Source organism: Poecile atricapillus, chromosome 2 (genome assembly GCF_030490865.1).
Source record: "Poecile atricapillus isolate bPoeAtr1 chromosome 2, bPoeAtr1.hap1, whole genome shotgun sequence".
NCBI classification, from domain to species: Eukaryota; Metazoa; Chordata; class Aves; order Passeriformes; family Paridae; genus Poecile; species Poecile atricapillus.
In genome coordinates, this window is record NC_081250.1 from 151,188,998 (window position 1) to 151,202,433 (window position 13,436).

The 13,436-nt window shown below is 43.2% G+C and overlaps 1 protein-coding gene across 13 annotated transcripts in view; it reads right to left on the bottom strand.

Moving 5' to 3' along the window:
• TSNARE1 (t-SNARE domain containing 1) overlaps nt 1-13,436 on the bottom strand; it is a 453,286-nt gene that overhangs the window by 287,185 nt on the left and 152,665 nt on the right. For all 13 annotated transcript variants that reach the window (XM_058832855.1, XM_058832854.1, XM_058832853.1 and 10 more), the window contains one exon: nt 11,746-11,815. In XM_058832855.1, coding sequence (XP_058688838.1) covers nt 11,746-11,815 — 70 coding nt within the window. The remainder of the gene's footprint in view (nt 1-11,745; nt 11,816-13,436) is intronic.

Below are 13,436 nucleotides of genomic sequence, written 5' to 3' on the forward strand. Positions count from 1 at the left end.
TCAGCTCAAACTCTTCACCCAGCACTGCCAAGCCCACCACTAAAACCGTGTTCCCAAATGCCACATCCGAGTGTCTTTTAAATCCCTGCAAGGGATGGGGACTCAGCCACCTCCCTGGGCAGCCTGTTCCAGTTCTAGATAATGCACAGTTTTTCCTAATATCCAATAAAAACCTCCCCTGGCACAACTTGAGGCTGTTAATCTTATCCTATGGCTTCCTACTTGGGAGAAGAGATCCCTCACCTGTTTGCAAACCTCCCGTCAGGGAGCTGTAGAGGGACAAGGTCTGCCATGACATCTCTTCTCCAGGCTGAGCTCCCCAGCTCCCTCAGCTGCACCAGACCTTCACATCTCTGTTTCTCCTCCTGGACAATCCAGCCCCTCAATGTCTTTCTTGTTGTGAGTGGCTCAGAAATAAACCCAGAATTTGAGGTGTGGAAATCTTCATCTGTGCCTGCAAGTGCTAGGACCAGCTCTCATTCTGCTCTCATCCCTTCTTTCTACCAAGGACAAATCCACCTGAAAAAGTGACAGCAATTACCTCCCCCCCATCCCACAGGCAGCATCCTTTGTGTTGATCAGACAGCAACCTTGTGCCACCCTTTGTCTTTTACACCTTTTTGTCACTCCTCTACATCAGCCTCCTCTGACACGAGGTCCGGCAAAAGCCATGCTCAAAAACACACCGAGGAGGAGCATTTTAACTCAAGGGTGTACGAGGCTCACCAGGCAGCACAGATCAGCTACATTCTATTTTTGGCCATAGCCTAGGATTTTTCAGTTTGCACCTCCTGGATTCAGCACCAGAAACAAAAGCTGCTGCTCCATCTCCTGCTGCTGTGTTTGTGTTTCCCCCCAGGTTTTGCCTCCAAGAAGCAAGACTGGACTCCAGCCATAATCACCTCCTCTCGAGGCAACAGATTTATCCATTTTTTGCCCAAAAGGGGGTATACTTATAACTTCATAACACCCTCCCAAAAGGGTGTTAGACAAGACTTTGGCAAACAGGGTTAACATTTCCTGCAGCATAAAGGAAAGAAAAGGAGAAATACAGCTGAAACATAACACTTTTGAATGTTGTAACAAGTTTGCTTTGTCTGCACCTTTCATAGCATCATTGTCGCCATGGGACCAAGTGGCAGAGCACTCATGGCACTCAAAACCACTCAAACTTCATGGAACTGTTTACTGCTGCAAAGAGCAAGGATTCAAGTGTGCAGTTTGGAACTTCTGTAATTATTTACTGTATCAATACTAAAAGAATATAACTTCAAAATGAGGTGAAAATTCTCCCTCAGCTAGTTTAATCCCTAAGGATGTACACTGAGGAAGTAAGATTTTTTTTTTTTTTCCCATTCATTATCTTCAATCTAGAAAGAAAATTCCCATTTTGTGACACTGCAATCTAGGAAAGAAGCATGACATTACTTGTTCATTATTCTGCAAGACTGAATGCATGAAGATCACAGGATGTGAGCAGGGGAAGTCTGCATGTACAAATTGCATCTGTGTTTTGTGACAAAGAGAATATAAGCAGACAGCAATATAAAATATCCTGGTAAACACACATAATCCCCTTGAGGCTTCAATTATTTCAAAATAAAACACATCTGCTTGTTGAACACTTGACCTTCAGCTTTGTTATTCAAGAAGAAGTTGTGGGCCCATGGCTGATCATGATTATTTTCTGGAGTAAATCTGTTAATTCATATGCCATATGCCCAAAGTTGTGACATTAGTAACAACCAGTCAGTATTGCATTGAAATCCTAATCCTTTCCTTTCCTTTCCTTTCCTTTCCTTTCCTTTCCTTTCCTTTCCTTTCCTTTCCTTTCCTTTCCTTTCCTTTCCTTTCCTTTCCTTTCCTTTCCTTTCCTCTTTCCTTCCTTTCCTTTCCTTCCTTTCCTTTCCTTTCCTTTCTTTCCTTTCCTTTCCTTTCCTTTCCTTTCCTTTCCTTTCCTTTCCCTTTCCTTTCCTTTCCCTTTCCTTTCCTTTCCTTTCCTTTCCTTTCCTTTCCTTTCCTTTCCTTCTTTCCTTTCCTTTTTTTCCTCCTTTCCTTTTTTTCTTTTCTTTCTTCCTTTTTTTCTCTCTGTCTCTCTTTTCTCTCTTTTCTCTCTTTCTCTCTTTCTCCCCCAGCACACCTTCCAGATGATGCTAATTGCTCCCACAGACATCCTGCAGAAACATGGGATGGCTCAGCCAGAGCCACAAGGATTCCAACAACCATTTCCCACATTTGGGTTGCTGTGCCAGGACCCTGGAGGAGCCCCTGGAAAATGAATGTTCAGCTCCACATGGGAATTCCTCAACAAATCTCATCCCACAGGTCCCCCCAGCCAATCACATGATCTGCGTGGCTGCACTCGGAACAAATGGCACTAAAACCCACCAGGAACGTGCTGTTGTCCCATCCCACCTCAAGAATTATTTTCTGGCCTTAAAAAATTTACAAAACTTGTACTTAGAGAGCCAGAGGGAAGTCACTCCAGTCAGGATCTCAAGTCATTAGATAAACTTCCTGCCTGTGGATATTCAACCCAAATATAAAATTATTGTCCTCTGCAGGCTATGCTAACAGAATATGATCTTGTCTTGGACTTTTTAAACTCTGCGGGAGGAGAGAGGTAAAATATCTGAAGCTGATTTGTTTTTCAAGGTGGGGGAGGATGAATTTTTCTCTGTTGACTCAAAACAACAATTTTTAACCTAATCATATCCCACATTTCATTGCTAATACATGAAAATGTCAAAAGACGTAAACCCCAAATTAAAAAGCTACTATTTTAGTAATATTAAGGAGGAAAATTTGCCTATTTTTTGATGATTAATCTCAGAAAGGCTTCTGAAAAATTAGCAAAACTATCATGATGGCTCAAGAGATGAAAAGAGAAGGAACGCTTATTCTATTTATTTCTTTGTCCTTCTGTCACCCATAAAACAAAAAAAATAAAACATCAGTGTGAAATCAGCATTTCCCAGATAACATCTAAGAATAAATTTATGAAAAAAAAAAAAAAAACCAACAAAAAAAACCCAAAACATGACAGTATTTTTACACATAGCAATATCCAGCTACACTTCTGGTAGTGTAAAATTTTCTTGCTACAAATAGAGCGCTCGCTGGGGATGCAGTTGGCTTCCAAAACGGGAGATGGAGGGGCCTGGAGATAAGGGAGGTAATGTGGATGTCTCAAATGCTGACAGCTGGATGGTGCTGGAGCCAAGCAAGGATTGTTGGTAATAATATTCTGCTGCAGAAGGGCGGTGCAGAGGTAGGGCAGCACTTTTCTGGGAGAAACATCCAGGTTTTGGCTCCTGGAGATCAACACAGCACAGTGCAGTTGGAATGAGGTTGGGAATGGGGCATGGGATGTAGGGGGGATCAAGATCACCTGAGATCCCTGAAGGCTCCAACCCATTTCCAGACAGGTCTAGAAGAACAAGCTGTGCATGACAAGTGATTTGCATGGAAAGAGATAAAATAGCAGGAAAAACTGATCTATAAAAGGTAACCCCGTGAAGGCATGGGCACCCCAAAACCTGGACACTCCATCAGCTGATCAACACTAGAGTCAGGACTGGTGATCTCTCTTTCTCCTTCTCTTTCTTTCTCCCTATGTTTAATCCATCTCTCTCTCTTCCCTTTCACCCTACCCCCTTATCCAAAACCCACTCCCTTTTGCTTAGACAGGAAGTCAGGGACTAATTATACTGATTTCTATGCTAAATGAGCAATTTGCTAACGAATCTTTGTGAGCTTGCATGGCTCCTCTGACTTTTGCTGTTCCTTATAACCACAAGCACCCACAAATCTCGGTGTTCCCTTCCCCTTAAGGGTGGGATGCCACAGGAGTGAGCACTTTTTACCTGGGGCACCAAAGCAGGAATGGGGTGAGGAGAAGGATTATTTTTCCAGTATCTAGTAACTGGCAGAAGATAAAAATCATCTCACTGTTTACCCAGATCTGTGCTCCAAATGGCTTAAAGACCACGGGACACTGCTGCAGATCCTTGGAGGAAATGTGCAAGGACCTGGGCTCACACAGTGGTAACTCCTCCTGTTCCTCATCTCCTTTGGAGATGTTACAGCCCTGGTGTTTACACACAGTTTTTACAGCTGGACCCAAAGCCAGTGGGCAAATCTGCAAACTGGAGATGGGAACAGGGATATGTGGGAAGGCTTGGGCTCCAAATCAATGCAGTTTTCACCAGCATCGACTGTGCTATTCTTCCCTTGGCTCTGCAGAGCTCTGAGAAAAAAAGCCAGGGGGCTCCTGGTGGACAAGCAGCAATTGCCCTTCTGGCCAAGAAGGCCAATGGGATCCTGGGGTGCATCAGGAAGAGCACTGCCAGCAGATTGAGGGAGGTGACCCTGCCCCCCTGCTCAGCCCTGGTGAGGCACAAATGGAGTGTTCTGTCCAGTTCTGGGCCCCTCAGGATGACAGAGATGGAGCTGCTCGAGTGGGTCCAGTGGAGGGCCATGAAGGTGATTTGGGGACTGAAGCGCCTCACTTAAGAGACAAGGCTGAAGAAGATTGGCCTGTTCAGCCTTGAGAAGAGGAACCAATGCCCAGGAGATTCCACCTGAACATAAGGAAGAACAACACAACCCACTGTGGTGCCTTCCAGCCTTACTCAGGCTGTGATTTTCTGTGATTCCCTGCACTGAGGAGATGACAGAAACCATAAGCTGAATCACGAAAGCACAGAAAAATTACATAAACAGCAGCAGCAGTAAGAAACCTTCAAGAGATTGTTGGTTATTCCCCAGATGCCACCACTCCTTGTCATCTCCTGGATGATCCATCCCTTGCCACAACGAATTATCATTGTTCTATCACTAGAGGGTTTAAAATTCCCAGCCTCCATCCACAACCCATCTTGGTGTGGGAAAGACTTTTGCTTTTGACCAAGGTTTCTGGCCACCTCAGAACTCTGGCAAGGACAATTTTGGGAGAAAAGCACTGAAATGAAAAAACTTTGCTGACAGATTGATTGGTAGTGGCCATTAGAAACTGCTCGAGCATGTGAAGGGAGACTCCAAGGACCTCTCTAAGCAGGGCAGGCGGTTCAAAAGTGTATGAATTTATCATCATTGGAGGATTCTGCAGTTCATCACCAGCTTTTGTAATTTATCACAGGGATGTAACATAGCTGGAGCTCTGGGATTCTTAAGGGTGAGATCTGTCACATAAATACAGATATTAAAGCAGCGAGTGTATTATACAGTTAAATGCAAATGTTGCAATCTGGCAACCCATTTTTACTGCCAAAACCTAGAAGGTTTTTCCTGTCAGAAATTGATGCCAGAAGTGATAAATGGGGGATAGATAAAGTTAATCCGACTGCTTTGAGTTGAACGGGGAAGGTATTACTTTGAAGGGTTTAACATATTAACAGAATCAAAACGACATTTCAAAATATTTATGGAAATCCTTTTTTTTTTTTTTAAAGCTTCTACAAGCAGTATAACAAAACCATATAAAACATTATTAAATTCTACCCTTAATTAAACATGCTGACACTTAAAAGCTTCTGTCTGATTTACTTTTACAAATCTTCTTTCCGTAAATTATGACTTTAAAACATCATTCTGCTCTAAATGAATCTGCATTCCAGAAGAATTAAAACCTTTTTAACAGATGTTTAAAAAAAAAATAAAAAAAAAAAAGCTCTACCTCCAACTTATCAAACATAATGGTAAAACAAGAAAAGAAGAAAGAAACAATATACATATATGATAAAATTAACTGAGGGGAAAAAGCCTTTACTGTTTGCTGTCAGTTCAGAAAAGCTGAGGGTCATGGATTCATCCAGCTCTGCAGCAGGTTGGTGAGGCTTCAAGCCATGAGGAGAATTATTCAGCATCCCTGGAGCATCCAGAGGAACATGGGAATGTCCAAACCTCACTTTGGTGCAGCTGAGGTACAAATGACCCCACAGTTCCCCCCAAAAGCCGAGGGTTACTGCATTTCTTAGTGCAATCTGAGTTAGGTGGGGACAGACTGAGTCACCGTGATCACTCCCCTGAAGGTGAAATACCAGTGCCAGTTCCCTCATTTGAATCAGGGGCTCACAGGGTGTCCCTTGAGATGTCCCAGGGTGCCACCACACCTGATGCTGCCATTTCGGAGGGGAAAGAACAGCAAGTCCTGTGTCAAAACTGCCAACCCCACCAATGTGTCTCAGACAACCTGGGGCACCTCAACAGCCCCAAGAGTCACCAGTCACATCCTGGGCTGCATCATAAGTGTGGCCAGGAGGTCAAAGGAGGAGATTCTTCCCCTCTGCTGTGACCCCTTGAGACCCCACCTGCAGTGCTGTGTCCAGCTCTGGGGTCACCAACATCAGAAGGATGTGGAGCTCTTGGAATGAGTCCAGAGAAGACCACAATGATGATCTGGGCATTGGAGCCCCTCTGCTCTGGAGCCAGGCTGGGAGAGCTGGCAGTGTTCACCTGCAAAAGGCTCCAGGGAGACCTCAGAGCCCCTTCCAGAGCCTAAAGGGGCTCCAGGAGAGCTGGAGAGGGACTTGGGACAAGGGAGGAAGTTGCAGGACACAGGGGAATAAGGAAAGTGAGAAGGGCAAGTTTAAATTGGAGACTGGGAAGAAATCCTTGGCTGTGAAGGTGCTGAGACCCTGGCACAGGTTTTCCAGAGAAGCTGTGGATGCCTCATCCCTGGAAGTGCTCAAGGCCAGGCTGGATAGGACTTTGAGCAACCTGATGGAGTGGAAGGTGTCCCTGTCCATGAAAGGGGAGTGTTGGAACTACAGTCTTTGAGGTCCTCTCAAACCCAAACCATTCCATGATTCTCTGACTTAACCAGGATGAGTCGAAGCTTGACAGAGTCCAGAGACCAAGAAAATGTAGGCAACCACCTTTAGGTCTTATCCATAATTGTGTGTAAAAACTTGTGCCAAGCAAGGCTCACAGATGAGTCCAATCTGTCCCAAACTTACTGATTCTATTCTGAATATCAACATGTGACAAAAATGCTTCTACAAATCCAGCAAAGCACCTCAGACTGAGCCTGAGAGCATGGAAAAGCTTGTGGCTTCAGTCGTGGACAGGGATGCCTCTCTTCCCAAAAGCAGCCCAAACTGACAACACTTCACCCTAGGCTTCCACCAATTTTAGGGTGGCAAAATAAACTGATGAAGTGATTTTACTGTTCCCAAAAAAATCTGCTGGTGATGATGCAAATTTCCTGGGGAAGGGTGAGGAAGATGGAATTCTCTTCAATCCCAGTAAAGAATATAGCAATCTACATATGCACATCCAAGGAAAAGAGGTGCTCTGTTAATATTTGACCAAAAACCAAGAGCAGTAATACAAAAGCTGCACTTTCAGTCTCTTCCAGAACTGTTGAGTTCTCTCACCCTGAAGCAGCTCAGATCTCAAACTCAGCTTTCCCACTTGGAAAATACTTTTAAACTCCTTCATGGCCATAGGAATTCTCTGCCATGCACCATCTTAACCAAGAGTTTGTATCAGTTTAATCAAAAACCAGGTCTGTTCTCTTACACTGTACAGATGTAGAGCTGAGCAGTCTCTCAGGTGCAGGAAAAAATCTTATGTATTTCAATAACGCGCACTTTAAAAAAAAAAAATAAATAATGCCAGTGAGAAAAGTAAGGTGATAGCTAAAAGTTAATTTTTTTTTCCTCAGATCAGGAGAAATCAACATTTTTTATTATTTTTTTTTTAGTAAATCTCATCAGTGCTAAAATCTCATCAATGCTAAAAGCCCCAAAAATATCCTACTTATAACTCCTCCTTAAACAGGCAAATTATTCTGCTGGTAATTAGTGAAAGATCCAAAAATGCCACAGAGTGAAGACCCATGGGCTCCATCCCAGACACACCTGAAAATGGGAATAAGCTGTGATTGTGACTCAATGCTCTTGTTCCTCTTGACCTTGCAATGACACAAGGTCAAATGTCCAATGAGGTGAGAAACTCCTCTCTGAGGTAAGCAGTGCAGAAACCTGGTTTGGAAAGCCTGGATCAGTTCTGTAGCCACCCAGACTCCAAGGAAAGGCCATCAAGGACCTTTCATTGCCACTTCAGGCTCGGTTTCATGGCTCCCAGGTAGTCAGCAAATGCCTCTTGCAGCCTGCTCAGCCACTTTGCTTTTCTTGAGATCACAATAAGGCAGGGTCAGGTTGTGTGAAAATTAAAGAGTTTTAATTGTTTTTTCTTCTTCTAATACACCTCTCAGAGAGCATTGTCCAGGTTACAGGGAGGCTTTCATTTCCAGCCACTTTGTGGAGGATGTTGGAAGACCCAAGAGCCACAGCAATCAAAAGAAAGGAGACTGGTTTCCACTGTCTCTTGGAGACAATTCTCTACCTGGGTGTTTAATTTGATTTGCCTAAATTAAAAACTCATTACCTTCAGTGCCTAATGTTGGAGAACCCCCTCATCCCACACACTCTGGCTAAGGAGGCAGATAAATGCCTTGGAAGCCTGGATTATTAAACCAAAGGTCAGAGAGAAAACAAATCAGTTGATTTTTCCTGCATCACTGGAGAAAGCCTCAGCTTTGCCTCCTGGCCTTAGCTCCTCTTCCCAGCTCCATGCACCTTTTTCCCTTTGCTCCCACTCCCTTCCCAATTAATCCAGGGTCAGTTGCACTCAGCCAAGAGCTTTCTATGGGCATTTACATTTCACTCGCCAGCACAGCCAGCTCCAAGCATGCAGCACACAAATATTTGTGCTGGCTCTGGGAAGAGCTTCGACCAGGATTATTCACTTTGTGTCTGATATATACCCTGCTCACAGCAGCAGCCAAGTCTGTCTCATTGACTAGAGCTGGCATTCCATGTGGGATGAGCTCTCCCAAATTTACTTGCCACAGATACAATCCTTAATCTGAAAGACTCAGCTCTCAAAAGCAGAGAAACCATTTCAGAAAAGGGAGTGGACCAATGTGACTGTAAGAATCCTGCCCTCATCTGATGCCTTTGTGAGTCCTGTGCTTAAGAGGCAGAAAGTCTGCCTGGATTTGAAAAGGAAGCAGGTAACTCTGGGGATTTTTTCTGTTTTATCAGGACCCTGAAGCTGGGTAAGCAAACACTTCTGCAGTTTACAATCCAGAGCAGCTGAATGTCCTGTGTGGCAGAACAATTCACCATTAATCCCTATTCCCAAATACTCTGCCTTCCCTCATCTGCCTAATTTTAGGCGGCCTCACTTTAGGCAGTGACAGCCACTTAACAAGAAAGTAGAAATTGTGGCAATTTTACTACTTAGATACCCAAAACCATTATCTTTTTCCTAACAGCCAGGGCTATAAACCTGCCAAGTGTTCCCTCACTGCTCCCATCTTCCAAGCTAGAGGGTGTTCAAGGAGACACATGCATCAGCCTCTGAAGGAGAGGGGTCAAGTGGCAGAGGAGGAAGATTAAGCCATGATTTGCAGCTGGGGAAGCAGAAAGCACTGCCCCAAAGGTCTCACCTGAAGAGCTGACCCTCCTGAGCGGAGATCTATGCAGCCCTGCCAGCTCCAGTGATTCATGGCACGCTGCTTTCTGCTGGTGCAGCTCTCACGAGAGTCAGGCAGAAGTTCTTGCAGAGCACTCGAGGCTGTTTGCCTGAATCTGGTGATGAGAGAGGGGGGCACTGGAAGGACAGGATGGCAGAAAGGGAGGGCTGAGCTGCTGGTCCTCCTCAGCAGAGCACCCTGGTTCTTCTCCATATGGAGATACAAGAAGTCAAATGGGAAACTCCCCATGGGGAGTGGGGATGAACCAGGAGACAGCTGGAAGAATTCTGGGGCTGATAGGGATAGGGAAGCACAGTTAAAATTTTAAAAAGCTGCATTTAATTATCTGGACAATTAACAATAATTCTGAGATCAAAAAATAATTAGTGCAATTAGTGCCTTATGCATCTATTTATGTAACTGCTCAGGAAAGAGGAAAATTATCCATCCATGTTTCTGGAGTGCTCTGAAGAGTCGAGGAATTGATTCTTTAATTAAAAAAAAAAACAAACAACAGAATAGTTTAGGGGAGCAAATACAATATCTGCATGATAGTCTTTCCTTGGTTAAGGATCTCCAGCAGTTATTAAGGTGCTTTGTGCTGCAAATCATTTTGTACGTGTAAACATCTTTCTTGATTACATCGATCTCCACAGGCTGACTTTTTACTCTTACATCCTCTCCAATCTCCTAAATTTACTTTCAAATCTTCTGACTACTACTATTTTTAATCCTCTGGTTTGCAAAACAGAGTATATGTGAATTAGGGCAGATCTGATGAAAGCAATGGATTGGAGAGAAAAGGGGAGACATTGAAAACAGGTCTGAAGTTTATATCATAGAGAGAAGGTCAGTAAAGCCCATCAGGCAAATAAAGAAATAACCCCCAAAGTCTCCTCTTTCTTCACAGCCAAATCTCAGCAGGAGCAGCAGTCACACCCATGGAATCAGAGACATATACTAAACAGTTAATTTCTGCCTGCAAGCTGCTTGAAGGAAGGCACCTTTAATAAATTGTGATACATTTGGGGAAGTCATTTGAATTCTGTAATTAGCACATGTACAATGACAGCAAACTGTGTGTGTTTGTGTGTACACAGCTCTGGAAGAGGGAGTTTAATGAACTGTGTCTCCTGCAACTGCAAATCAAGTTTCATTTTGTCAGTGCTGTGCCACGTGATGCTGTGATGCAGCTTCCAACACCACAAAACACTTTTCCTCCTATAAAATATCCTCTCCCTATTTTTTTTTATTATTATTATTTTTTTTCATAGAACCATGGAATGTTTTTGGTTGGAAGCATTCTTAAAGATCAGTTGGTTCCAGTGCCCCTGCTATGGACAGGGACACTTTCCACTACCCCAGGTTGCTCCAAGCCCTGTCCAACCTGGCCTTGGACACTTCCAGGGACGGAGCAGCCACAGCTTCTCTGGGCAACCTGTGCCAGGGCCTCACAGGAGGGAATTTCCTCCTCATAGGGAAGGATTTCTTCCCAATATCCAATCTATACCTACTGCCTTTCAGTCTGAAGCCACTCCCCCTTGTTCTGCCACTCCATGCCTCAGTCACAAGTCCCTTTTCTCTTTCCTTTGGGCTCATGGACCTTGGCCAAGTAGGACTTGGGGGGTAAAAGAAAAGAAAAAAGCCACAGAGACATCTGTTGTGGTTTATCTCCAGCCAGCAGCTAAGCTCCCCCAGCTGCTCATTCAGTCTGTACTCGCTGCTGGGGTGGGGTGAGAGGCAGGAAAGGCCTTGACTCTGTGTAAGAACTGCTCAGCAGTAACTAAAATATCCCTGGATTATCAACACTGCTTTCATTATAAATCCAAACCATAGTCTCAAACTGGATACTGTGAAGAAAATTATCTCCATCCCAGCCAAAACCAGCACAGTTTCCTACTCCGGCTTCACTTCAAAAAATAAATACCCACCCCCCCAACAACAAAAAAACAACCAAAAGCAAAATAACAATGTCTCCAAGAACCACAGAATGCCTTCTTTCACCATGGGTCATCTTTTTTGTGTTATCTCCACACCATTCTCTGCCACCTGAAACCAGCACAAGCAAAGCTTTATACGATCAATACACATCCTACCACCATTAATCACCAACAGGAACAGAAAAAAAACAAAGCAATCCTGACAAAAAGGTGTCCAGCTATAATAAAAGGATGGACTAAAGGGTGAGGATAGATGAGGGGAAAAAAATGAAAAGGCTGGGACAAAGAAAGATCTGCAACAATTTAAAATAAACTCACAGTCCATCCTGCAGCTCTTGAGTATCATTTGAGGTCCCCAGGGATCGAAGACTTCTTTCCAGAGAGGTCACTGTCAACAGCAGAGAAAGAGAAGATAAAGAAGCAGCACACCTTTTCAGAGAAAAAAAAAAAACACAAAAAAACTGGATTTTTGTTCAGGTGTTTGTCTTTTAATTTAATTTAATTTTTTAAAAAAATATAATGAAGTGTTTGAACAGGTAACCTGTGAGAGAAAGGGGACATCTACCAGTAGCCACTGCCATAGAATGATAAATTGGGTCCTTTGGAAGCATAAATGGTGAATCCATGTATAACATGCCATGACATGATGGAATATGACCCCTTGTCAGGAAAACCTCTGTTCCATGGACCCTGCACAGATCTCTGGCTCTTCCAGCCTTGAGCTGACACAGAATTGTGCATTGAACATTTCCAGTTGGAAACGTGCCCCTGGTGAAGAGGCAAGAAACTGCATAATAACTATTTATTGCTCTGAATAATAATAATAAAGGGGCAGAACGCTGATGTCTACTCTGATATCTTCCATCTTCTTGTTCAAGACACCAACACTCAAAATGTTTTCTGTCTTTTGGCTCAGAAAAAATGGAGAAACAGTGGAGAATGATCTTCTGTGTTTGTGCTCAACATATTCTTGGGCTTTTCCATGAGGAGAGAATATCCTAAAAGCAAGTGGAAGGTGCAAACATGATCTGCTCTGTAATTTGCAATTACTTCAGATTTAAAAAACATCTATATATATGTGTGTGTGTATAAAAGCAGAAATCTAGGAGTACTGTTGTCTTTTTCCACTCTTGAATTTCACCATCTCAATTCACTTTCAAATTAACAACAGGTCACTACCTTTGGATTTAGTACAGCCAGCAAGCAAAGCACTTCGAGATTTCCCACAATGAAACATGTTAAATAAATTACATTCTTGATATTTACATGTGGGATTTCTCTCAGGACGTTTCCAACTGTAAAAACCCATAACCTGTTATCAGTCACGCTTCAGTATTTAAGGATGGAAAGAAGAACAGATTAAAAACATGGCTCAATTATTTCGGCAGAAATTTAAGAAATCCTCTGTTTTAATGACTCTGCAGACTTGGACTTGGCCTGTAGTTTTGAACAAGTCACTTAATTATATTTGCACTGACAGTCAAAATCCACTCTTCTCTTTTGGGCTCTGCTGGCTTGACACCAAAAGTCACTAAGCAGCATAAGAAGTAACTAATGTGCCTGAACTACATGAATATTCAAAAAAAACTTTGAATAGCACCATGTATTTCCACCAGTGCCAGTTCTCAATAACAGATTTTACTGCAGAGTTTGGAGATTCAATAAGATAAAGCCTCAAGGAATTGTCTATAACTGAGCTAATAATTATTCTTCTTTGCTGGAAGCACAATGTTTTAAAGAAGAAATTGGAAGTTTTCACCAATAACCACTTGCTTCTGTAGAAGGACAGTACTGGCCCTGCAGAGATCTCATGGATACTATAATTCCCTCTTTCCCTCTCCACAATCCTAACAAATCAATTTCCCACACAGTATACATGCTGTCCAGTTCAAATACAAAATTTTTCATCAATTAAAAATCCTTTTGGACCCATCAACCCTTTGGAACAAAGCAGAGTGTGGTCCTTGGAGAACAGACAGCAAGCCAAGGTGAAGAAAGGACTTGTGTGG